This window comes from Agelaius phoeniceus, chromosome 1 (genome assembly GCF_051311805.1).
Source record: "Agelaius phoeniceus isolate bAgePho1 chromosome 1, bAgePho1.hap1, whole genome shotgun sequence".
Taxonomy (NCBI): Eukaryota; Metazoa; Chordata; class Aves; order Passeriformes; family Icteridae; genus Agelaius; species Agelaius phoeniceus.
In genome coordinates this window covers 65,843,996-65,869,261 of record NC_135265.1, presented here as the reverse complement: position 1 = coordinate 65,869,261, position 25,266 = coordinate 65,843,996, and the positions used below count along the sequence as shown (strand labels likewise).

The window sequence follows — 25,266 nt, the reverse complement described above, 5'->3', positions numbered from 1 at the left end:
CAATGCAATGCATTTAACATTCTTCTGATTAATATTTATGGCTACAAGCCACCCATTGTTTTTACTGCATAGCTGGTAATCAATAGGGGCTCCAGAAAACAGCAGGACAAGCCAGGGTAAACTGTGGTTCTTCAAAAACTAGGGAAAATGGCAAGAGGTCTTCCCCCTCACCTACGGTTTTGCAGTTTGTTTTAAAAGCGGAAGTTTCACTTGGGTTCATAAATCTGCACTTAAGTGTCTCAGTGTGCTGACACAGGTTTGGAAATGTTTATCTTAGCACTTGTGCAGCCTCATTAGTGTGGAATGTTTATACTTGCTCTTGCATTTTCACTTACCTGTACAGTTATATACCGTGCACTGGAATGCTGTACTAATAACCCCACTGTACCTCCAACACTGTTTCACAGTAATTGCTCCCCCGGGTGCTGTTTCCTAGAGATTTCTACGTTTTAGCCTTTTAAAAACAAGTAGGCCTTGTTTTACTCTGAAGTTGATGGGAAAGGATATACTGTGAAATTTGGCTGTATTCTAATTCAGTGCCTGATTGTTGGGGATGGTGATCTGCAAACCTGAGCAAGGTTATACTGCATTTACGCATGAGGACAAGGCAAACATTAAACTGTAATTCCTGAAGACCTGGGCACTGATGCTGCCTTGTCTTGTGCTTTTCTTCTCTTCAGACTAAGAAAATGATGTGTATTAAAACTGATAAAATAGTACTTTATGTGCATATAAATATCAGTACATCTTTACAGTATTGATAATTGCAGTGGTAGTAACAGAAGTTGCTAACATGTTACATTTCTGTGATGAAACCACACTGTAAATTTTATAAAAAATATACCAACTCTGTAATTTTTTTTAATATATGAGAAATATACAGTTTACAAGATTATGTGGTCTGAGGGTAGTGTGCATTCTAAGTGATGATGATTTCCCATCCCTTCACAGATTTGTGCCTCGGATTTACACACTCTCATAGTGCTTGGGAATGGAGTGTGCACTGATACAAGTAGAATTCAGCATCTTTCTGTGCGCTCTGCTCTAAAAGGCAATGCAGGAAATCCTCTATCCTTTTTACACATCAGTCACAGAGGCACTAAATCTTCCCTCAGACCTCAGAATTTCTTCTCCTTCATACCCAAATGAGGTTTTATTCAGCAACAGAGGGGCTGGAATAAGAAGATCCTTATGAGACTTCAGATACTCCCACACAGAGGGGAGAAAAGGAGCACCAGACAAGCAGACAGCTCCTGGCAGATGGGAGCAAGGATGGAGGTAAGCATGGGCAAGTCACTGGAGGCAGCTGGGGACTGGGAAGGCAAAAACATTCCACAGTACCAGTGGTCAGGTAAGAAGAGGATCTCCAGGCTGTGGTGGAAAAAGAAGGAATTAAAGGATCCAGAAGAAAGAAAATCCAGGAGGAAGGATCTCCAGGTGGCAGGGAGGGGATATCCCAATTTTGCAGTGACATTGGACTTACTTGCATCCTTTGACAACAAAAGCAGCTGTCCCCTTGAGACACAACCACCCCCTAGGCACTAGCTCATTCTTTGCCAATACATAAAATCTTCAATGAGTGTTAAATGAGTGTTAAACTTCATTCTTCCTCTCCCTCCATCAAAATCCTCACCTCCAAGCACAAAGCCCATGTATTTTACTCTGTTTGTTGAACTTAACAGGCAAGAAACCAGGCAGAGGTGATGGTTATTACACACACACATACCCCCCAAAATACAAGTGTGGGGGAAAGACCAGAGACAGCTGGGATCACAACCTTTTACATCTTTATTTGCCAGTTAAGATCCTTTTATTCCATCAATGCAAGTATGCAGAACAGCAGGAAACCATGTTTTAAGCAGCACATACCAGTTGGCTGAGAATAAACTAACTACATTCCCCAAGCAATGTAAAAGTAACAATGCACATCATCTTCTAAAAGAAGAAACAAACAGATGTTGCAGCCGAGAGGCACAGCAGGCAGCTTCCGTACAAAGTAGTTTGGCTGTTAAAATGCTAGAACCAGTCCTTGCCCATTTCTCCAACCCCCCCCCAAAAGTCCTAGTATAATTTAACCACTTTTTTTTTTGCTATCTACATAATATAGAAAATATAAACTCTGTTTACTTATAACACTTACTTTTCTTGATAAATAGCTCTTTAAAATATCTACTGTACATATGTCCATGCGTTGACATTATATATATATAGCATTTATATATATGTATGTATGTCTGAAAAACAATAAATATATACTTAATATTGACACAGCAAAAAACTGAACATTTTCTCATTTTCAAAATCAAATAAAAGCAAACCAGTGGAAGAGAAACAGTGAGTGTTGCTCGTCAAGCACAGCACAGCAGGGAGCTTTGATTCCTGCCCTGGCTGGGCACTCGGAATGCCCCACACTTGAGCAGTTGTGGTGCTCACCTATCCTGTAATGCATTAAAAGTCACTTCAAGTTGTAGTTAGCCACCCTGTATGCCATGTGTAACATAATCTGAGCAGGAGCTCAGGGGATAACAAGGGAGGCTCGCCTCCAGGTTTGCAATGGAATGAGAAACAGAGAGGGCAGGGAAGTGAGTCCAAAGGCTGATATAAAAAAAGGAAAACAAATAATGAACTGGATGGCTGGAAGGTCATAAATAACCAAGGTAAACAAGTCAATAGAGTTAAGTGCTTTTAAAGACAATGGCTGGCATTGCTGCAAAAATTGTCTTGATGATCTGTTGCCAACTCCATGGAATGAATCAGTTTTCCTACTGGCACAAGACACAAAGGAAACTCAGAAGCCCAAATTCAGATGTTAAAAATGGGGTCACTGTAAGATACTGTGAGGGTCCAGGTTCAGAGCTGAACCTGCCCAAGGGCAGCTGAATTCACTGAACATCCTTTAACCGAATGGATGAGATTTTTAAAGTACGGATTAAAAAAAACCCAAAAAACAAAAAACAACCCCCCCCGCATAAGCCAGCCCCAACCAATTTATTTCACACATGCCAAAACATAAACCTTTAATTTCGAAACAGCATTCTGCAAAAATGGAACTTAATCCCAAAATTTAAAAAATGTAAAAAAATACCCTTATACAAACATGTGTTCAGTTTTGGATTGACCATAGCCATTCTGTTTATTCAATTTATTCAAAATGCTGAATAGAAGCTGTTTCAGTTTGACCTGTGCTGATAACCTTCTTTCCGCAACCCCAAGGCCTCGATCTGGCAGCTTCAAAAAAGACATTACTTGTTTGGACTGTGGCTTCATACACTCATTAAGTCATGAGGTTTTGACATCAGTGCATGAATGTAGCATTATGTGTAGTCCCATTTACTTTAAAATTTCTTCTTTTCATGAGCAAATGGGAGTGGGCAGTTAAGGGGAAATTATTTTTATTGGACAGACTTCACCCAGCAGCTCAAAAAAGAGGAAATTTTAAAGCAGATAAGACTACCAAATATTATTCAGTCACACTTCATCTCTAAAATTTACAAACTTTGCTCCCCACAAGTAACAACTTCAATAACAACAAAAACAAACTGCTGTCCTGATTAATCCTGCCATTTCACAATTAGCTCCAGATACCCAGAGATCACTGCACAGGTCAAAAGTCCAGTGTTGCATTTCATACATACTAAGGGTACATCACTGGGCCACTGGAACACCAAACCAGTGTGGAGTATCTGCACAAAGCCACAACTCTGGCTTGTAAATACAGAACTTAGCAACTATTAGTGAACAGACTGCATAATGAGTGATATTTTATGCTGAAGGACATAAATAAAAGTCAAATACAAAAATTCCCAGCAACAAGAAGTTTTGTCATCACTCCTTTCTGATTCTCTGCAAAAACATCAAGATACTATGTTTACCTTTATCTAAATAAAATATGCCTTTTCTTGGTAGAACAGTGAGTAATTTTAAATTGTCTGGGTCTATTCCAGATCTGTATGGACACAAAACTAAAAAAGGAATTGAATTGTCATTGTGCTGTGACCACATGCAGCAGAAAAGCCTCCTTTTTTAGAATGGCTGAACTACCAGAACAGCTGTTCGCTTGTTCAGTCACTTTTTGGAAAGTTATGGAAAAGAAGGGAAAACTTAGTACAAAGTGGATAGTGCCTCTGATTGCCCAATGCTGGCTGGGCAGGGATTTCAATCAAATTTGGCTGATTTGCTTCAGCCAAAGCAAAGGATGAGCTCCAGAGCAGGCCTTCCTGAGCCAAAACCCATCAAGGCATGGCCCAATTCTCTGCCGTGTTGGCTGCATGGGTAAGGTCTCCATGTCTCCCCATGTCTCTACTGGGTATTTTCTCACTTTACAGCTGAAGTACTATGGATTTACCACATGCATGGTACTGGATGTAGGAAAGCCCAAGCTCCTGCAGAGTTCTTACACTTCCATGTAGGACTCCACTGAGATCAGCAATGAGGATGTGCCTATCCAGCAGGAGTATGGGACAGATTCTGCTTCCCCAAGGGCAGGGTCCCTTCCTGGGCTCCCACACACAGAGTTGGAGCAAGGCTGCTGCTGTCACCCTCAGGAAGTGCAGCCCTCAGCCTCCACAGCAGCAGCATATCCTCCCTGCAGGGCAGGCACAGAGGTACCAGCCTGCAGACACCTTCCTGCTGCTCCCTGCTGCAATCATCACCCTCTCTCTGGGCACATTTAAGGAGTTCAGTTGTGCCCTGCTGTCAGTGCAGGGCTGCCGTACCCCTGGTGTGAATCCCAATGCAATTCTAATGGGAAATAAGACACCCTCTCTCAGCTGACTGTCCCAGCACTGGAACAGAGCCCTGCAGAACAGCAAAGCTCACCCTTTGGCTCTTTCTGTCTTTGGCAACAGACCATAAGGATCAGTATCCTATGTGCACAGGCTGATGGCAAAGGAAAGAGCCTCTCCAATAGCAGCCCTGGGAAAGAGGAATGAAATTTCTTATCTAGTGTATGAACAAGTTCGTTTGGGGGCTACTGTAAATTCCAGCAGTAGCTGCAGTTTGGCTCCTAGGCCTGCACCAATTTAGCAGCATTCATCTCAAACCTTGTGGCACAGCATTAAGAGTGCAATTCCAAATACATGTTTCCTGGGATGGTACTGCATCTGAGTTCAATCAAATACATCTCTGCTATCTGCTCCCCAAATTCCTAAATCCAACTTGAACTCCAGGGGCTACTTAGGGCAAATTCAATGTACTTTCAACTGCACCAAAGGAACAGAGGGCTGGATGCTGCCAAGAAAAAATTCCAGACTATAAATAAACTATTCGTCAGAATAGCAATACGCATTCAATAAATACACTAATTCTTTCCTCCTCCAAGCCAGGTGGAAGTTTAGTATGTTTACACTTGACACTGCAGCACCTTCACCTCCCAGAGAATGGAAAAACTGCCATACAATCCTGAATGTATGCAGCTCCTGCTGCAATCCCAGTTAGGTAACATAAATGTAGCATCTCTGCTACCATTAGAAGAAGAGGTCCCACCCTGCCCTGCTCTCTCTGGGTCAGCACAAGGAGCTGTGCAAGATTTGACCCATTTGCAAGCCAGTACAGACAGCAGCATCAGATGTCTGTGTAACCAAAGCATTGGATTTTCTTTCTGCTGCATCAACAGTAGGTCTGCACAGAGGATGGATGATGCCTGTCACCCAAACCTTTGTGTCTGGGGCAGAAAGTTTGAGCTCAGTAGTACTATCCTTACTCACTGTGTCTCACCTGTTCACTGCAGGGGCAGGGGAAAGGATTCTAACTGGCATCACAAAACCCAGAAAGACAGGGAAAAGAAGAAAACACACAGAGGAAACACACCAACATTTGTGAACCATAAAGAAGGGCAAAGACATGAACAGCAACTCCAACACAATCGCCAAACTGAGAAGCAAGATTCACAAACATTTTGGTCCATGTTTGGTTCCACTTTTGGATGATGTTTAACTAGACATGGTTAATTATCCACCAGGCTTGCATTCATGACTTGAACTAGCCACTCTTTTCAGTAAATGGGTTTTGCTTCACTGTATGAAAACTCTCTTGATCCCCTTGAGGGTAATTCTATTTTTCAGGAGACAGGTGATTTCTTGATCAAATCCTCTCTTCTGTGTTACTTATTTTTCAGGGCAAGAAGTGGATAGCATGGTATATACCATGACAGTTGCACTGGGAGATTCCTATTGGCACAGATACTACCTCTGGAATTCTCAGAGAAACCCATTTAAAAAAGAAAACAACCAAACTTGTCAAGGGCTGCTTCCAAGAAGGAATGATGAAGCCTTGCCCGAGGTTTTAGCCAAAACAGCCCCAGAGAGAGTTGCTAGAACTGGCAGAACAGCATGGATAGAAACAATTCTCCCCTTGGGTGTGGTTTTGCAGTATTACATTATTCCTTCATCAGTCACGCTACCACACATTGGGGACTATTTAACAAAAGGTCATATATATGCTCTTGAAATATTAAGCACATATGAATCAATTTTGGGCCGGGAGTCAAGTTTCCTAACTTCAGCCACACCAAAATTTAGAAGCCAAAATTCTCTGCAAAGGAGGAAGACAGGCATTTCCAGTGGGCACCTCTTTCTATATTAATGCTAGGGTGAACTGAGTCAGCCTTTGGAGAGCTCTCTCTGTATTGACTGCAGTGTTCTTGCTGATCAGGACAAGACATCCAACTGAGCTGACTATAGTCAGATAAGATGAACAACACTATTGATGCCCTCCTGCTCAAAAACATATTTTCTCTTTATATTTACTGCTCACCCCAGTGTTCTCTTACTTCCCCTAGTCAAAATTAACAAAAAACCCTGAAAAGGTTTTTCTCAAGTTTAAAACTATTTAGTGCTATATGCTTGTGTTCTACTTTTTTACTATCTCAAGACCTAGAGCTGTAAACACATCAGCACTGGAGCAGCTTTACTCAGAAAAACAGTATCCCTATTTACTGGGATAAAACATGTGCCTTTCACTATATTCTTTCAAGAAGATATTCTCAAAAGAATAATTATTTCAAAACTGCAATCTAAAATATTACAAAGAAGAACAGGACAAACATAGCAAAAGAGTTTGTCCACCCCTGCACTCGTGACAGGGAATGATTAATACAGTACCAGTAGCTGGCCACTTTAAGGAAGTGAGAAGGCTGGGGGTCCTATGTAATTTATTTTCCTCGTAAATACATGGGAAATTTTCTCATCCCTTTTGTTTTTCACCCACACTTAGAACTTGGGGGAGATGAGCACTTCTGGGTTGAGGGATGTGAAATTACTTGTTGGTGTGCATCTTTCAAGTGTGAGTTCACAGTGGTTTGAAAGAACACCGCTTGTGTATGCAACCAAACATCGTATGGTTTTGGGTTATATTCCTACTGTTTCCCACCTAAAACCAAAATGCATGATGAATTCACTCAAAAGTCAGTCCCAAACACAGGAAATTTTGTGCAAATCTTTGTAAGACTAGCCTGAGTTCCGCTGCATAATAAACCCCATTATCATTACTGGGTCGTGCCACCTGCCATCCATGAAGGTTTTCCATCACCCATTTTAATCGGAAAACCCATAACACTGACTCTTACCAGGAGCTCACAGAAGAGCCTCCCTCACCAAATACCCGGGCATATGCACTGTGGTTGAGGACTGCTTTGTTTTAAAAGCCTCACATTTTCCTATTTAATTGTGCTTTAAAAAAAAACCCCAACAAAACAAAAAATCAAAACCAAACAAAACAAAAAACAACTACTAAACCAACACAGAGAAGCTCCTAACAGACTGTATGAAAAGTGAACTGCCAAGATTTTCTGAATCCTGCAACACTTTCACATCATGTCCTGTTATTCTGTGTGTTGGCTGGAGGTGTAGTAATACAACATTGTGGTGTCAGCTGTCATGGTAGGAAACATTCATGTCAGACACTACAGAAAATTTAACGACATGACAGTACCTTCACAGCCCTCTGGTAGGTGAGGAAAATCTAAAAGGATCTTCCCAACCTTTCACAGTAAACACAATTGGATAATCTAAAGCACCTGCAAGCAGGGGATGAGTCCATGATATATCTTTGCAATCAGCCAGCCAATACTGTTATTAAAACAGTTAAGTTTATCAGCTCTTACGTCTCCTGTCTGTCCTGGGCATTTCGAAGGACCACATCAATTTGGCATTTAGCTGCCAACAGATTAATTGATCCAGACACTGTATTTCCTTCTCCTGCAATCCTCAGCTAAGACACCCAAGCCCTTCAAAGGGGCTGAATTACCATCTCCTTCAAGAGCTGTCTGGTTCCTATTCATTCCTAAGAGCTCAGAGGAGCTAGCAGTACAGAGACATCCTGCTCTTCCGCATGGCTTCGCTGATCAAGTATGCCGGGCTCAGTTCTGGCTCCTCAGTCATGATTGAAATGTTCTGCCACTCCCCCAGCTGGTTTGACTTTTTAATGGTGTCCACCACACACAGAGCGTAGAGACAGTCGTCAAAAGTGGCAGCCATCGTAAGGGGCCTCCCGTCCCAGGTCCTCCTGTCGTCCTGGTCCTCAAAGGCCTGCCGGACAGCCTGGACCATCTTAATGGTGCCCCGCAGGTAGGGGGATGGGATGTCACTGAAGGCTTTCTCCGGAAGCAAGGAGTTGCTGACTGGTGTGGAGTCCTTCAGCAGGAGCTCCCGCTGAGGAGAGCTGTTGCTCTGTCCATAGAGGTCGGTGCCTATCACAGTGAGCCGTCCTGCTGAGCCCACCACAATGATGTCCTGTTTGAACTCCCCTGGGATGTTGAAGTTGAGCGTCACAGTGCAGCACACACCCCCTTCCAGGACCATCTGAAAGGTGCAGAAGTCATCGCTGGTGATCTGCCGGATGCCCTTGATGTGGTCTGTCTGCTTCACAAAGGTCTTGAGCAACCCGTGCACCTTCACGGCCTTCTGGCTGGTGAGGAAGGTCAGCAGGTCGATGATGTAGGTGCCCACCGAGTGCAAGCCCCCGCCTCCCATCAGGTCATCGCAGCTCCAGTTGTACTTCTTGCCCAGCAGGCTCCCACTGTGCACCTGCACCTCACACACCAGCAGCTCCCCCACGTAACCCTCCTGGATCAGCTGCTTCATCTTCACGAAAGCAGGCAGGAAGCGCAGAACGTTCCCCATGATGCTCATGAGCTTTGGATAGTAATGAGCCGCAGTCATCATCCTAAAGGCATCCAGGGGAGTTGCCGTTCGGTCACAGATGACGTTCTTCCCAATGCCTGAAATGGTGAGAAAAAAAATCATCAATAAAGTTTTATCAATACAGTAAGCTGAAAGCCTCAAGGCTATTCCTAAAGACTAAGCCAAGGAGAAAGACCTTAAAAGAATAACACCATATTGAAATGTTTTCAAGGCATAAAGACCCACTCTGGCATGCTTCCAAAATACATGTAAGAATTTTTTAAGCACCACAGTGAAAATGTGATCCTTTTTATTTTCAAAAAGCCTTCCTGTCTAAAAAGAGCTCAAAGATGAGGGCCTGAACAGAAAAAAGTAAGCTCCCTTCTGGGAGCAGGTATAAAACCAATCACCCACCTCAGCCATCTCATAGACATCTCTTCTGTGACAACCTGCCCATGCAGGAGTTTCTGTGAGCTGAATCTGAGGTTCAGACTCAAATCCCTGAAGGGTATGAATGACACAAGTGCATGTATTCAGTAACTTAACACAGGTACACTGAAAAGCCTGGCTTTGTCTTCTCAGTACTCTTGTCTCTCCCTCTTTCCTGCTCAGACTGTTTTAAGAGGCTCTGAGAAGTACTGGGCTTGCTGCTTAATTTAAAATGAAGAAATTGCTTCTCACTCATAAAATGCCCCACTATTCTGACAATGGCACTCAAGTGTTTTTTGAAGCAGTTCTGCTGAAATGTCAGCAGTGCATCCATGGTGCCAAGGGAGAGTAAGGATTGCTTTAAAACAGGTCAAATGTAGCTGTGACAATCTGTTTCCTCGTGGAATTGTCCATATGGCACACTGTTTACTGAAGCTTGCATGACAGTCCCCTTTTATCTGGTCATCAAGGTGTGCAACTGAATGCAGTGAAGGCTAAATAATGGGCTTATTACTGATTTCTCCTCCTCAAATACTTCCATTCTGTACTCACACACACATACAGTGACAGAATCTCCAGTTTCCTTCTTAGTTGCATACAGAGACTTATTATGCTTAATGATCAATATTAGGTAAGCTGTGGAACACTTTGGATATAAACTATGACACTAAAAATGACCTTTACCTGGAGAGCCTTGGGCTATGGCTGGGCCTGGCACTTAAAAAGAGCTGAATTTGGGTCCTTGCCGATGGAGTCCAGATGAATAAATTTACTTGCTAAATCACATTGTATTTTCATTCCTGTTCCCTTCAGGTAATTTAAAAAATCTCTTCTTCTTTTAAGAGCTGTTCAGAGTATAAAATTTTACATGTTTTAGAGCTCTTTGGATGAAGTCATATAAGTATAGACAGATGGCAGGGATGTATCAGAACCCACTTACATGAATATTTAACAGCCTGACTGGAGGAAGAAGGGGGTCACAGTCCAAACATTCAAAAACCAGCTTATCCACACTGCCTATTCCCAGTCTTTGTCTGCTGCTATTTGAGTAGCTGAAACTGGAGGGAGGGAGGGCTGTCATTATTGAAGTGGCAGTCACATCCAGTTACCAGACAAGAAGGGAAAGATCTTTCTTCAACTTGCTACTACTATTTACCTTCTCCTTAATCAGATAAGTAGAGACATACTCATTTTTCCTCTTAAATTAGCCAAGAATCTTCTATTCAGTGCCCATGGTCGTCTTCTCTTCTTACTTTTCTCTCTCATCTTTACAGATGGCTATTGGTGACCAAGTTGACATTTTCAATAATGTCAACTAATAGCACCTCTTTTCCTGCCCCTGAATAATTTTTTGCTGCATCTGTTTGATATTGGAGAAAGCATTCATCCACCTGCCCTATATCCTCTAACTGGTAGCTCCAGCTATGCCACTTGATACAAATCACAAATGTAATAATCCTTGAGTTACACAGACTCTTTGCAGAGAGATTTCAGTCTGGCAAATTAGTTAGCAAAATAAGGGAAATCTCAGACAAAACATCCCCAGAGTCAAACCTTCCTGATATAGCAATTTTTCCCCAAAGAACCAATATATATTACTCATTATCTGACCTGCTCACCACTAAACCACAAAAGCATCACGTTCTGCTCCAGTTCAGCTTGCATCATTCTGCCTCACAGACACCTGCCACATTTTATCTGAGGTCTGTCCAGGCACTGTGTCTCAAGATATCCACACAGGTGCTTGCTAGGAAAAGGATCTGTGTTCATGAGGAATGGCAGCCTGGGGACAATCTTTTTGCTGAGTGTTCCATGCCATGCATGGTGGGGGTTAGTCCTCTGCCATGTGGGGCAAGGAATACTTGGGATTGTCAACATCTGAGTAGGAAATTATGATTATTAATATGAAAGAGAAGCCTATGGATTTTTACATTCCATACATTTGAGAAAATTTGCCAGTGGGATCAGTGTAACTCAGGCACATGTGAAGAGGAAAGGGAAGAGCCCTAAATATTTATAAGGGGACAGGGAGAAATTGAAGCCTTAAAATTACTTCTTCCACCATTTCAACCTTTGTGGAAAGGTTGAAACCTCGTAATTTCAGCAAATCCAAAATGGAAGTGTGATGAGAGACTTTCTGTCTCTGTGCATATGCTGATAATACGTGCTATTCTCTCATCCCTGTCAGGGATTTAAACAGCTTTTTGCTTGATGCCCAGAAAGCTTTTATATGCTATTAAAGCTTGTGCAGTTCTTTCAGCATAACACTGCTCAGCACTTGGGTCTGTGTGCACTACAGATCTTTGTCTCCTCTGTAGCTGCAAATCTGCAAGCAGCCACATTAGCTTTCTGGAAGTAGGGAGAGAATATAAAAGGTTTGCTTAATTTAATTTAGAGAAATACTCTGGTGTGTTTATGCCACCAGAATGAGAAAAAGGCAGATCAAAACACCATTTTTCTGCTCTCTTCCCTCCGCTCCCTTCTCAAAAGGAGAAGGAAGAAAAGGGACCTTCCCTTTGAGCCATTCTCTATAGCAGGATCAGGCAGAATAGAGAGCAGAGTGCAAGGAAAGTCTCCCTTCCCAACACTAAATCTCATGGAATGGCGTGCTCTGATTGCAGGTGCTGCGGGGGACTTCTCTGGGAACTGAGCCCCTTCTTCTCTAGTCTGGGGCTGTGGTCTAATCCTCTCCACTTTTGGACAAGACTCTAAGAAAGGATGAATTGTTACTGTTTGTCATTCTACCAGCATGTTTTGCTGTTTCACATGTCTTTGAAAATCGCACCACAACAGACAGCAAAAACATCATTAATTACATAAAAGCAGGGAAATGCAGCCAGCTTGCTTCAGCAAAAAAGTGAAATATATCTGTCCATGCTGATAAGCAGTACAGTTGAATACATCTCATCTTATGAAAGAATACACACCCCTTCCACCTGCATCAAGTGGCTGCCTTGGATTCCCTAGGGAGCCCCAGGAGGGAAGAAGGACTAAGGACTTCACCTGAGTCCTCCTGATGCTCATTTTGCCAGTCCCTTTCCAATGCTCCAACATGCAGATGAGCTCTCTATCAATGAGCACAATATCCCTCCTGTCCTTACAGCAGTTCTGTGTCAACAGAGCCAAATGAAGACACTTTTGAAACAGAAGAAATAATATCACTTTCTTTTAGGTATACAGTATACAATTCTTAACCAGGCAACTAATGAGCATTGATTTCTTGACTTCTCAGGTAAAATGACAAACATTTTAAATATATGTCAATCTTTTGAGGGCTCCACACAGTTTTCACCCCGGCCTCCCAGCTTGGCTCTTCTCTAGAGAGTGGTGCCAGCATTGGGGAAGGCTCACTCCTGGCCAGCCCAAGTCCAAAGCTGAAGGTGGGGAACACATCTCCTAGCAAGGCTCATAAGGTGCATCCCCCAAGCCAAACCTTAACAACTTTGGTACCAGTCTGCCTTTTTTTAACAAGGTTATTGAAGAACACTGATCTTCTCTGAAGAAGCAGATGTCTAACCAACTCTATAGAAGCAGCTGAGCAATTAGAAAAAAATTGTCTGTGCTACCATCTCTCTACCATCTCTCTAGAGATCTTTATGTTGGAAAGTCAAATCATAACCATGCTCTAATGGCTTGTCACCCACCTAAGAGTATTTAATTCTGTCAGGAAGCCATGTGAGTTATTTGCAATGCTCAGTCTTCATTTTAAAAAAGGGAAGTCCTTGTGAATTGGAGATAAGCCCAGAAGTGAGTGGCAAGTAGATACAGTCCAGGGTAGTCCTATTTACATTTTTTTCCATGTAAGTGCAGGGAAAGAGTGAGGAGCTACAGTAAGAATTTAACTACTGACTCTGCAGTTCCTGGAATTTGCATCTCTTCATTTTACAGATGAAGCTCCTTTCAAGCTCCTTGGCTACCAGCAGCCCAAGTTTCTTTGTCCCTGTATCATCCCTGTGCTGCACAGCTGAAAATGAGCAGAACTCACAGCACAGGAAAGGTAGAATGGCTGCAACCAGCTCAGGCGTCATCAATTCTGAAACCTTCAACATCAGCTTTTTCTCCCCATCTGCTCTGATTGTTTCAAACAAGGAGACAAATATTTTCACATTTAAAAACTCCAACTAATTTAAAAAACAAGTGTCTGTCTCTGAACTGAAGTAAGACTAGTCCTCTATATGTTCTGCTTAAAACATGAGGCCCCAATACAATATTTTCTCTTCTTCCTATTCACAAGAAAATAAAAAAGGGCTCTATTTGGAGTCTGAGCATATAATCAAATCCTTCACTGGCACCAGAAAGATTCATTAGTTAGCAATTGCTACCTATTGCTCTTTGTCAGGATGGGGGGGAGAGAGAGAGAGAAATAAAAAATAAGGTTTTGGTGAGCTGAGCTAAATTTGTCACCAGAAAAAAAAAAAAAAGATAAAATCTTTCTAAAAGCAAAGAGGAACTGTCAACTTTCAAAGGACAGTCTGAGGGTTTCAGAAAATACTGGAGTGGTGAAAAGAGCATGCTTACCAGGTTATTTCAAATGGATGACTTAAACTTATTATAGTATGTTTTTAAAACACTTTTTTTTTAAAAAAAGAAACTAATACAAAACTATATTCCAAATGGTAACAATCCACATTATCATTAATAAGCATACAATAAAGAAATACAGGCAAGTTTCTCTTCTCAGATTTTCACCATTGCAGCTGCTCTTGCTGCCTTTGGATCCTATGCACAATCAGAGGAAGACCTTTCCCTGGGAGTTTATCAAAAACCATGGTCAAAATAAATGGTCTGAACCAAAATACACTACTTCTCATTTAAATAATAGATACCCAGCAGTTTGTTCTTCTGCACACATGTACACACATTGTCAACTCCGGGGCTGTGCACAGAAACCATCTTAGAAATTAAGTAAGGCACCTGGAGCCAGTCTGTGGTTCCCTACAGCTAAACTGATCTTTGACACAAACTGTGTATCAGTAGAGAGAGCTGAGTATTTTACCTAACAATGATCTTGGAAATCCTCACAGTTATTTGAACCATTTGCAAAAAATACAACATTTGGAGGCTTAATTTTGCCAGGACCTGTAAAAAACTTTCTCAGTTATCTTATCAACTCAGTCCAATATTTAAACAGTCTGAAGAAAATCAGAGGCTGGTAATACAGTTCTCTTTTCTTTCCAAGTTCATCACTCCCTGGAAAACCCAGAAGACTATTTAAGAGATCTGAGTTGCAACCATACTAAACCATTGATTACAAAGGAGACACGCACCTAAAAGAAAGTGATATTATTTCTTCTGTTTCAAAAGTGTCTTCATGTGGCTCTGTTGACACAGAACTGCTCTAAGGACAGGAGGGATATTGTGCTCATTGACAGAGAGCTCATCTGCATGTTGGAGCATTGGAAAGGGACTGGCAAAATGAGCATCAGGAGGACCCAGGTGAAGTCCATAGTCCTTCTTCCCTCCTGGGGCTCCCTAGGGAATCCAAGGCAGCCACTGGATTCACTCCAGATGAGCGAGCATCAGCAGAAATCCAGCAGAGAAAAGCAGGAAGGTGGCTGAGTAAATGAAGAAATGGAAAGGAGAGAGAGCTGGAAGTAAAAACACCACCAAGGTGGAAAGAAAGGCACTGCAAGGGGCTGGTGCAAAAACCCAAAGGTGGCTCCTGCCACTCCAGGAGCTGCACAGCCAGCCCTAAGGGTAACATCCCCACTGTTTGGAGGCTCATCCTGAAAGGATCACCCTGAGTCCAATTTTTTGTATGCCCTGCTAGCATCTTTTCTGCAAAAGAAAGAAATAATGGAGGAGAAAGAAATAGATTTCAGAGAAAATTAGCACCCTTCTCTACCCAAAGACTGGACAGGAAGAAGGGACAATTAAGAAAAAGTATCTGTGTTAAAGTTTGATATGTGTAAGAATTAAGCTGTTGCCCAACAGTACATTAGCCTAGAGCAATGCAATACTGGGACAGGCTATTCTATGGGGCCGATATTATTTTGTGATGCATTACATGTGGAGATACGTGAATCACTTATCATATATACTGCACAGTGGATAAAAGCTTTTGAATCCCTCACAAAATAATAGATATGCAGGAAGAGTGGAAAACTGGATAGAAGGCTGCTCTGTTCTGGGAAATGAGGAATGATGTCTGGGCCATCTCAAAAAAACAATCACTCAGGTGATTTGAAAACCTTTTCACATGGGAGTAGGATTTTTATTAGTATGTAGATATGTCTCTGCTCTTATGAGATGCTGCTGCCATCCATCTTATGATATAGTAATGATCATAGTAACAATAAAAACAATAGTTACATTTATTGTATTTGGTGCATGATCTGTCATTCAGTTCTTGAGTGGCATGAAAAAATACATTTATTTCAATCAGTACATCTGCCAGGAAAAATTGATAGCATGACAATGTTTCTTCGAAGAAACCTTATTTAAGAAACCTTTTGACAAGGAAATAAATCAGGATGATGAATGCCTAACAAGATTGGCTTTAGTCACCACTCTAACATTGGCCAAGACAATCTTTGTTAATCACAGATATGCATATCTGTTGCAAAAAATCAAGTTACTACAACATAGTGAGTCACAGCTCATGATCTGATTTGTATTAACAGGCCATGTGTGTATTCCTAGTCAGCTCTAAGTGTGAAGGAAAATAACAGTGACTGGAGGAATGTGTTTTCCTTTGTGACTGGAACAGACAGCAAATGCACACAGGCAGTGATACACTGCCCTGCTGATGAGCAACAGCTCATTTGGCCCCAGCAAACCAATGGCTTACAGAGATTTTACAAACCCTACTACACCCCTTCCTTTGGATCAAAATACTGTCAAGGTAAAGAACATATGCACTGTTAAATTCTATAGTCAACTGGGACAAATTGCACTTCACAACTATTAGATGGGAAATATCTCTACAGTAAAAACACACTACCTGAACTGTACACTCCTAAAGCCAGGGCCTCAGTTCATTTATGGCTCTGGTCCATCACACTGATTCCAGTTTTTAGGTTGGTGTATCCTTACTGATAGAACTTATTTTTCACACAATTCCTTTGAAAACAAAACTTAAACATTCAAACACACTGGGGAAGAAAAGCAGTTTAGGGGGTCTCTGCCTTGGCTGCCCTGTAGTCATAGGCTAAACCAAACTTCACTTAAGCAACTGTATGCATGATGAGACAAAAACCTGCAAGGCACCTTGCTGCTGGTGACACATGAGCATCATCTCCAGCGACAGTTTAGGTGTCACTCACTAAGGAGACACACGCAGCTCACACGTGCAGGACCACAGCTGCAATCAGGCTCAAGAGGTAAGAGGGTTACCATGAGCTGGGAGCTCACACCAGTGACTGCAGCAGGGCTAGTGGTCTGTAACACCTTCCAACAAACAGAAAAACAAGGAACTGCTTTGTCTTGGAAAAAAAAAATAAAAAAGAAAAAAAAGCAATGCTGGGCTCTTTTCTACAGAGCTCCTGAGGTATGGTGCCTAGGCTGGGAAAACAGCCCTGCTGACTCCAAAAGGATTATAATGATGCCTGCAGGTAAGCAAGTGCCACCTAAGCAGAACCAGGACAGTTCATCAGAATGTGAGAAGACTGTAATGATGATATCAATTTTCATTATGTACTAATATTAATTTTATTTGCACAGAGGTAGTCATTAGGGTTTATGGACTGGGGCCATGTCTGTGCATATATTACAGCAGACATAAATGTTGCTGTAGCAGTGTTCATGACATTTGAAATAGATGCATTTATTCCATGCTTGACACTGGATTCACATTTGCTTCATAGGAAAGCTTCAGGTAGTCCTGCAAGGAGCAGGGATTTGAACTCAATGTTCCTTAAGTCCCTTTCAACTTAGAGATATTCTAAGATTCCATGATATAGAACCTCTTCTGCAAAGACCACATGTGCTGACTTGAAAGTAACTTTCCTAGTACGTCCTTATAAATTTCTGAGTGTTTATTCTGTTACTTTGGCCAGTTGGGGCCTTTGATTTGGCACTATAAAGTTTCTGCATCACTCAATCCATGGGCAATGTGCTTAAGAGCAAGCCAAGCAAGCAAGACCTGCATTCCTGTGGATGCCAGCACACTTTGCAAGGCAAAGAAAAATTCTCTAACCCTTTCCTAACACAGGGTAGAGCTTGATTCCTTGTTCATAGCCCACCTGGCATGTCATTCTCATCTCTTCTATGTAGGCCCTTATGCAAATAACAGCACTGGAGCCTGAAATAAATGAAGCACTTAGTAATTTTTTAACTACTTGAAACCTTTAACTGCTGGGAAATCTCGAGAAGGTGCAAATACACCTTGACAAACCAGCTACTTGTGCACACCACAGGGAAATGCTTCAGGGGTCTCAGCTTGAGATTATCTGCTCAAGCATCTGAAACATGCTCAGACTTACATTCCCTGAGCCCGAGTTGGATGCTTTCCACGCTCTCATATGTGCTTGGGAAAAAGTATATGGGACAAACCATGCTGGCTTTCCCAAATTTCTATTTGATTTTTTTATCTTTGAATCCCCATCAAAACAGCATGATCATATCCCTGCTGAGTACTTCCCCACACAGGAAAAAGACCTGCACTAAGTATTCAGATAGGCTGAGAAAAAAAATCCCCCAGACAATCTACTTAGACCTTATTCAAGCAAACACTCATTGATTTCAAGGGAATTTTAATTGTTTTAGGACTAAATTGAATTTAGGACTCAGTGTCAATCTCTGTGTTTGGTCATTTATTTCTCCCAACTACTCTCATTTCCTTTATTCAACTTCTAGTGCAAAATGCATGTCATCAGTCCAGTATATTATAATACCTTTCTCTTCCTCAGAAAAGAAGTCACAGAGCAATCACAGTCTATGATCAATCTCTATTCTCCTGAGGAATTGTTATCTGTATTTAAATATGTTTCTTTTTGTGTTGGCTGACAACTAAATGCCCAGCTGTTGTAAAGGCTTTGGGAGGATTAGGAAATCAGGCAGCTCAATTTTCTTTCAGCTTGCTTTTCCATCACAGAATTGTTTACGCTTCCTGAGTCAGAGAAATTTATGACTGTTAATTAGAGTTAATTTTCTTTATATTTCTCTTGCCTACCCTTTCTACCCCATTAAAACTAGCAAGCTGTAATCTGGTACTAAATAAAAAACTGACAAAAGATAAACATCAGACTACAGCTGGTGAGTAGGTAATGCACTCATTTGTACAGGATTCATGAAGCTTTACAAACACTGAAAAATTACATCTCACCAGCCAAGTGACAGGGACAGTGGAAAAAAAAAAAAAACCACTGGCCCTACAAGTAGCAGTGTCAGATCCCTATCTGCATCTCCCATGTCATCACTACTATGCAGAGCAGCACCAGTACTCCCTCTGCACTTTATACTTCAGGATTTTCTTCAATAAACATCCAGCCACACAATCTCTTTGCAGGAGAAGCACTGAAGTTTCCAGTATGACCCCTTCTATGTGATGACTGTATGAAGCATCAGCTTCACTACCCACTTAGCCCAGACCCTACTGCAAATGTTTTTCCTAATCTTATCTCTCTGCAATATTTTCAGCTGGGGTATTTCTACTTCTTTTCCTGCCCAGTGAAGTCTGAAGGACTGCTGTGCTGAAGAAAATGTGTGTCACCCCTGCAGTGCTGGATGAATGGAGCATGCACTTGACCTAATTTTCTGATATGAGTGGTTAAAATAAATTCTAAGATCATTACTCATGTTCCCAAATACTGAATTGACTACAGATGCCAAAGCACCCAGCTATGCACAGGGACACACTAACAAAACTGAGCTCATTTGAAGACTGTGCCCACAAACAAAATTTTGACTTCAGTACAGAAGCACATAGACACAGACACATGCCAAGGAGCAGGAGAGTCCCTTTCACACACTCACACACAGACAAGTACATGGCAGGTGGAGGTGAGCAGTGCCATTCCTTTCATTCAGTAGTGAGTGCACAAACACCCTGTGTGTCCCTGTGTGCACCCTGTGGTCACATTTTCTCTTTCACATACACAGCTGCAAAAGTTGAAAACATCTATTTATAATCACTAGGCAAACCCTACTAGAGCCCGTAAGGCAGTGGAATTGGATTTTCCAGCACGTAAGGCAGGAATGGACAAACTCTGGCTTCACAATGCATCTTGGAGAGAATGTTCTGTCAGTGGTTTCCTACTCCTTGTGTCAGCAGGTCCCCTCTCTGCTCACTGAGGGGCGGCAACAGCAGAGCTGGAGAGGCTGGCATGACTGAGCCCTCAGGAAAGGCTGCAGAGAGGAAAAGCTGTGCCACAAAAGGTGTCACGATGAAACCAGGCAGTTGGTCCAACCTCCCCCAGAGGGCTCAAGGCTGCCTTTCCCATCTGTACATTTCTGGTGTGCCCCTACCCCACAACCGAGAGACTACAAAACCATACACAAAACTGTGGATCTGCAGGACAAATATTCCCCCACCTGCCTAGCTCATTAGAGTGTGCCTAAGCTTATTCATTGGTGAGCCCATGGCATGGATTCTTCATGGCTTCTCATTTCTTCTTCACAGTCTTAGTCCTCTGCCCAAACCAGAGATGGTTTTTCTGTCTTGCCAACAACATCAAAGATCAGGACCACAGAACACACAGGCTAAGAAAATAAAGTAGCTTTGCCTATGCAAGAAAAATCAAGCCAGCTAAATGAAAATCCTGATCAAAATGAAATCCCTTTGTTGGGATCCTTTCAAAATAAAAGGCATTCTTATAGAGGACCCCCACTTCTCTGAGTCGGTGTTGAGTAGTGCAGTTCTACCCTTCCCATAACCAAACTGGGTTCCTTCAGTCCAGCCCCACTCCCATTTTGAAGTGAGAATTCTGGTAACAGAGTTTTCCAGAGAGCTGGCATCAGGCCTTTGCCAACTTCAGCTGTAATCCCATGAATTAAACCAGTCACACTAGCCATTGGTCTGGCTCTTCAAGCAACATGGTGAATAGAACAGTGAACAGATGACAAGCAAATGAGGATTTAAACTAACTGTACTTTTGTTAACTTCTCATCCAACAGTATTTTATGATTCTCAGGTCCTTAGAGAAACTTCTAAATAAATTATTAAGTGCTCCCCTCAAAGCAGTCATCTTAGAATTGGTGTACTTTCTTGGGTAGTATTTTATATTCCTGTCAGTGAGCGCTAAGTGCCGCTAAAGAGGAGCCATAAACCCATTCTGAAAAGCAGCAGCAAGAATGAATCAAATGAATCAGCAATTCTGACTATGTGAGACGCTGACATCATGCTTCCCTGGCTCCAACCCTGGGTCCATAAGAACGATGGAGGTCTGATTAATTACTCCCCAGGCTGCAGAGCTCACACAAGAGCCAAGGACTCAGCAGCAGCCCAACCAGCTGACTCAAGAGAGCAGTAACTCATCGGGTGCAATCTGCCTGGATGCCAGATTGTCCTGCCTGCAGTCAATCTGCAAACTAACCCTCCCAAAATGGTTTTTGGAAAATGCCATTCACACTCACACTGGCTAAGTGTGCACCAGACAAGGTGCAGCTAGGGTACAGTAGCAGCTGAAGTCATATTTTATTATGCTTTTCCACTTGCTCTGAAGGACACTGGGAATCTTTCCCCACCACTGAAAAACTGCTGGAAAAGAGATCAACTCTGAAACATTTCCCCATTATGCTCATCAGGCTGGATATAGTTAATTATGGCAGCCCAATCTGCTGTGTTCTTCATCAGCCCCAATGCCTGATTTTGTTGCATTTATATTGTAATCCCAGGACTCTCTTGTGCCAGGTGTTCCACAAGCGTGCAATGGAAAACGAGCCCCTATTCACAGCAGGCTTTGTTTTATCATCTGCACCCTGGATACCTGGGCTGGAAAGACGGGTCAACATGGGCAGTTCCTCTCACTGTGCCCACCTACTGCTGTGGCAGAAGTGCAGCCCAGGCTGCCTTACCTTATGCTGGTCTGAGCTCACTGCAAAGCTGTGTTCGGACCTCATCCCTTTGAAGCCCCAGGAGAACCTAAAGTAATATTCCAGGGGTAGAAATTTCAAGGGTAGAGCTCTCCTGCACTTGACCTGTGCCACAGTGGGTGAAAGAAATGTAATTTTTATCCACCTATACTGTTGCGGGTACATATCTGATTCCATGAAGAATAAAACACCTGTAAAGTAGGTCAGCAATTCTTAGACAGCACTTGCACTTGTGCTTCCTTTCAGAAGCTGCATAACACACTGATCTCCAAGGGAAAGGAGGGCACAAAGGATGAGGCATTTTCAAGGGAATAAGAATTACTTTATTTCTGAACAGCAGTATGCAGCTAGAATCCCAAAGCTCTTCAACTGCTCCATTTTTCAGTCACAGATTTGGCTCAGATTCCAATGCAAAACAACCCTAGAAAGCTTAGTTTTCAACCCAATAACACTGTTTTCCCCAAATATATGCTATTTTCTACCTGTAGCCCCTACAAGAGAAGAATGAGCAAGAACTTGTGAGGAGAAATTTCACAGTGGGCACAGACAGTTTTCAATTTAAGTTCTATTGAGATGCTAACTCTGATCTCACAGAGCACCTCTTCACTCAAACATGGCAACCCAGGAGGTGCTGGGTTGGGATGCCAGAAAGAAGCTTAGGCTAATTAATTGCATTTCTTTTTCTGACTGCAGTGTTTTCTTGCCCTGCTGGATACTCAGAGGCCAGCACTGGTTCTTCTGATTAACAGTATCTCATAATGAATTCAAAGGAAAAGCTGCAGGCTAAAGAAAACTGGAGTTTTGTTAGCAAGGATTTGCTCTTGGCAAATAATTATAATTGCCAGTGTTAAAAGGAGATAGTGAATTAACTACAGCAGACATGAAAAATAAATTTGGAAAAAAGCTTTCAATAATTACAGTGCATATGTCAAATGGAAATTATGCTAATTTGCATATATCTGCAGTCACATTGTACAATATCTCAAGCGGCTTCACGGTAACAAGCTTGTATATTTAAAATAATTTAATATAGCCCAGGGTTTTAATAGCCCAAAAGACACTTCAATAAGTACAGACCAAAAGTTATCCTGGAATTCTCTGGGTTTTTATGCCCCATCTACACAGAGTTCATTATTATTTCATAACCATTCATTAAGAAATTTACCATCCCCACCCCCAAGTACACATGTGGTTTTCCTGATTAAAAGCATGTTACAGGTTTTTTTGGTTCATTTCAATAGGTCATCATTATTCCAGTATAACCAGCCACATGGGAAGCCACACTACTACAACTCTCTATTTAAAATATCATGTCCCACATCTTACACCAGGGCTAATTTCCAGGCAGGACAGACAGTTCATTGGGAGCTCTGCATTATTTGTCATGTGCTTCAGTCTGGATGAAGTTTCCAGTCAGAAACCTGAACACGAGTGTGTGTGGGTGGATTTGGACAAGAGCCTTGCTCTGGACTCTAGCCAAGGATCACACACTCATGGGCCACAGGAGAGTATCCTCCTGGACAGCCTCAGAAGGGTGCCACGCATGTCTGGGGGTTGATTCCAAATCCATCTGCTTGTTGCTGCTTAGGAATGATGGGGGGGGAAATTTATTAAAACCACTCTCTTATTTTCCCTTTCATTTATGACACCAGTCTATTTAAACTTGAACTGGGAATCCCCACATCCCAAGAAAAACCACTCCCTAGGAAGAATTTGGAAGATAAGCTTTTTGACGCTTCAGTGTCATTACCTCCTTTCAACTAAACTGTGAGTTTGTACCTGCACCCAGCACAGAAAACACTGAGAGTCAGATTATCCCTTTGGAGGAACAAGGATAACTAACAGGTAATCACAGTATTATTGAAAGTTGCCACCGGTCACTTGTGGTTCACTCACAGATCTCAAAGCACTCAACAAAGCCAAGCAGGTATTACCCTCACACTGCAAAGACAGAGAAGTCAAGAAGCTTGATGATTTCTCCTGGTACAGATATTACCAAAGTGGCCAAAGAAGTAATCTTATCTATCTACCTAACCCCTTCCTCACTAGTATCCTTTCTGCATCTGCAGAAATTACACCATCCTTTTAGCTTTTCCATCCAATTTTGTCATGATTTACTCTTTTCTTTAAATAAAGCACCATATCTGCTCTTCGAAGATTGTTGGAATATCTCAACTTCAGCTGAAAGTGAAAAGACCAAACCTCAGCTGTAGGAGTGTTGGTTGGACTATCTCAGGGCAGAGGTTTTTTGTGTAGCAAAACTGCCAGGCTCTTGTTTTCCTGCTTTCACACACTTGACAATGGGTACCTTGCAGGCAGGGCAAAATACCAGCTTTAGGCTAGATTCACCCCTGGGGATTTTCCAACACATAGAGAAAAACAAGAAGGGTGATAAGACAAAAGCACTCCCTAAAACCATGGCAGGAACAGCACCTGGCTGTGGTTATACCCATCAGCAGCAATAGGCCCACATGGAAAGATGCCATTCAGTCATACAAGCCCCGCAGAGAGCTAAGCTAAGGGTTAATATTTACCCCACCTAACTAGAAATGAACAGAGTGCCAAATCTGGGAAAGGATCATTTCTCCATAGACAACTCACTGCCTGCAGAGACTCACCCCCATGAGTCAGTGCAGCAAGAGGGGGATGCCAAAACAACTATTTGTGATTTCTTGGGAGGAAAGCCGGGTCTGACTGCAGCACCGCAGGGCACTCGGTGGCTCAGAGGAACTGCTGCAGTAATGTGCTCCTCCTCCAAGCCCAAATTCATCTCAGTAATGGCCAACTGCATGTGTTAGGCCTGACAAAAAGGTGAGGGCCTGGGTGAAATGAGAGGCTCACCTTGCCTCCAGATGCCAGTCATGAAGCGTCACTGTCACCAGAACCATTCTTGACAAGACCACTGAGTCCCCTCAGGGCCCTTCCAGCAGGATGGCCGGGGCAAAAGCAGAGGCCAGCAGCCAGCCTCAAACTCCAGGCACATGCTGGATGCTCACATCACCATACCCTGCACCAGAGGCTATCTTCATCACGAGTATTTTAGTTTCCCAGGTTTATTCAGCCTATAAGCTTTTTACAAGTAGCAGCATGTGCTGAAGAGGTGTTCCTATTGCAGCATTAAGCATGTCCTTCCAAACGCTGCATTGTCCCACACTCCATGTGTTTCTGTCAGGGACATTACAACAGCTGGATTTGCCCTGAGGCAAAAGGCAAGGGAAGTGCCCAAACAAGTCAAAGTTAGTTTCCCATGGCATGGACACCTCAGCTGTTTTACTGAACACATCCTTACCTTCCAAGGGCATGTCGGCACAAGATGTACACAGAATGAATGTACCCCTTCCTTCCCTTTCTTTGAGGAAGCATCTGCACACATGCCTCCTATTTTCTTAAGGATGAATGTATGGGCAAGGTCAGACAGACCTTGTGGTCTATCTGTAGCTGGACAAGTCTTTGCCACAGGGAAATACAGCTGACGTACCTTGGCACAGCACTGCTACCTTGGGAGAGACATGACTTACTGGATCTGAGAGTGTCCTGCTGCCAGGGCTGGGGAGTGCTGCAGCAGAGGCTGTAGCAAACTGCTCACATCTCCAGAAACTCCAGAGTACCAGGAGACAACATATTGCTCAGTCTTTAAAGATTTCTTGTATGTGCTGCAAAAATCCTGCATGAATTTTGTAAGCTGCCTGCATATTTATATTCCTTAAGTGAGGTTTTTGTTCACTGCAAATGTGTTTAGCTTCAA

General features: G+C 42.5%; 1 protein-coding gene across 2 annotated transcripts in view; it reads right to left on the bottom strand.

The window, feature by feature from the left end:
• Window positions 1–1,770: 1,770 nt before the first annotated feature.
• The window catches only part of GFOD1 (Gfo/Idh/MocA-like oxidoreductase domain containing 1), a 71,659-nt gene continuing 48,163 nt past the window's right edge, over window positions 1,771–25,266 (bottom strand). For both annotated transcript variants that reach the window (XM_054650613.2, XM_054650687.2), the window contains exon 2: window positions 1,771–9,217. In XM_054650613.2, the coding sequence (XP_054506588.1) occupies window positions 8,298–9,217 (920 nt within the window). In that variant the 3' untranslated portion in view covers window positions 1,771–8,297. The remainder of the gene's footprint in view (window positions 9,218–25,266) is intronic.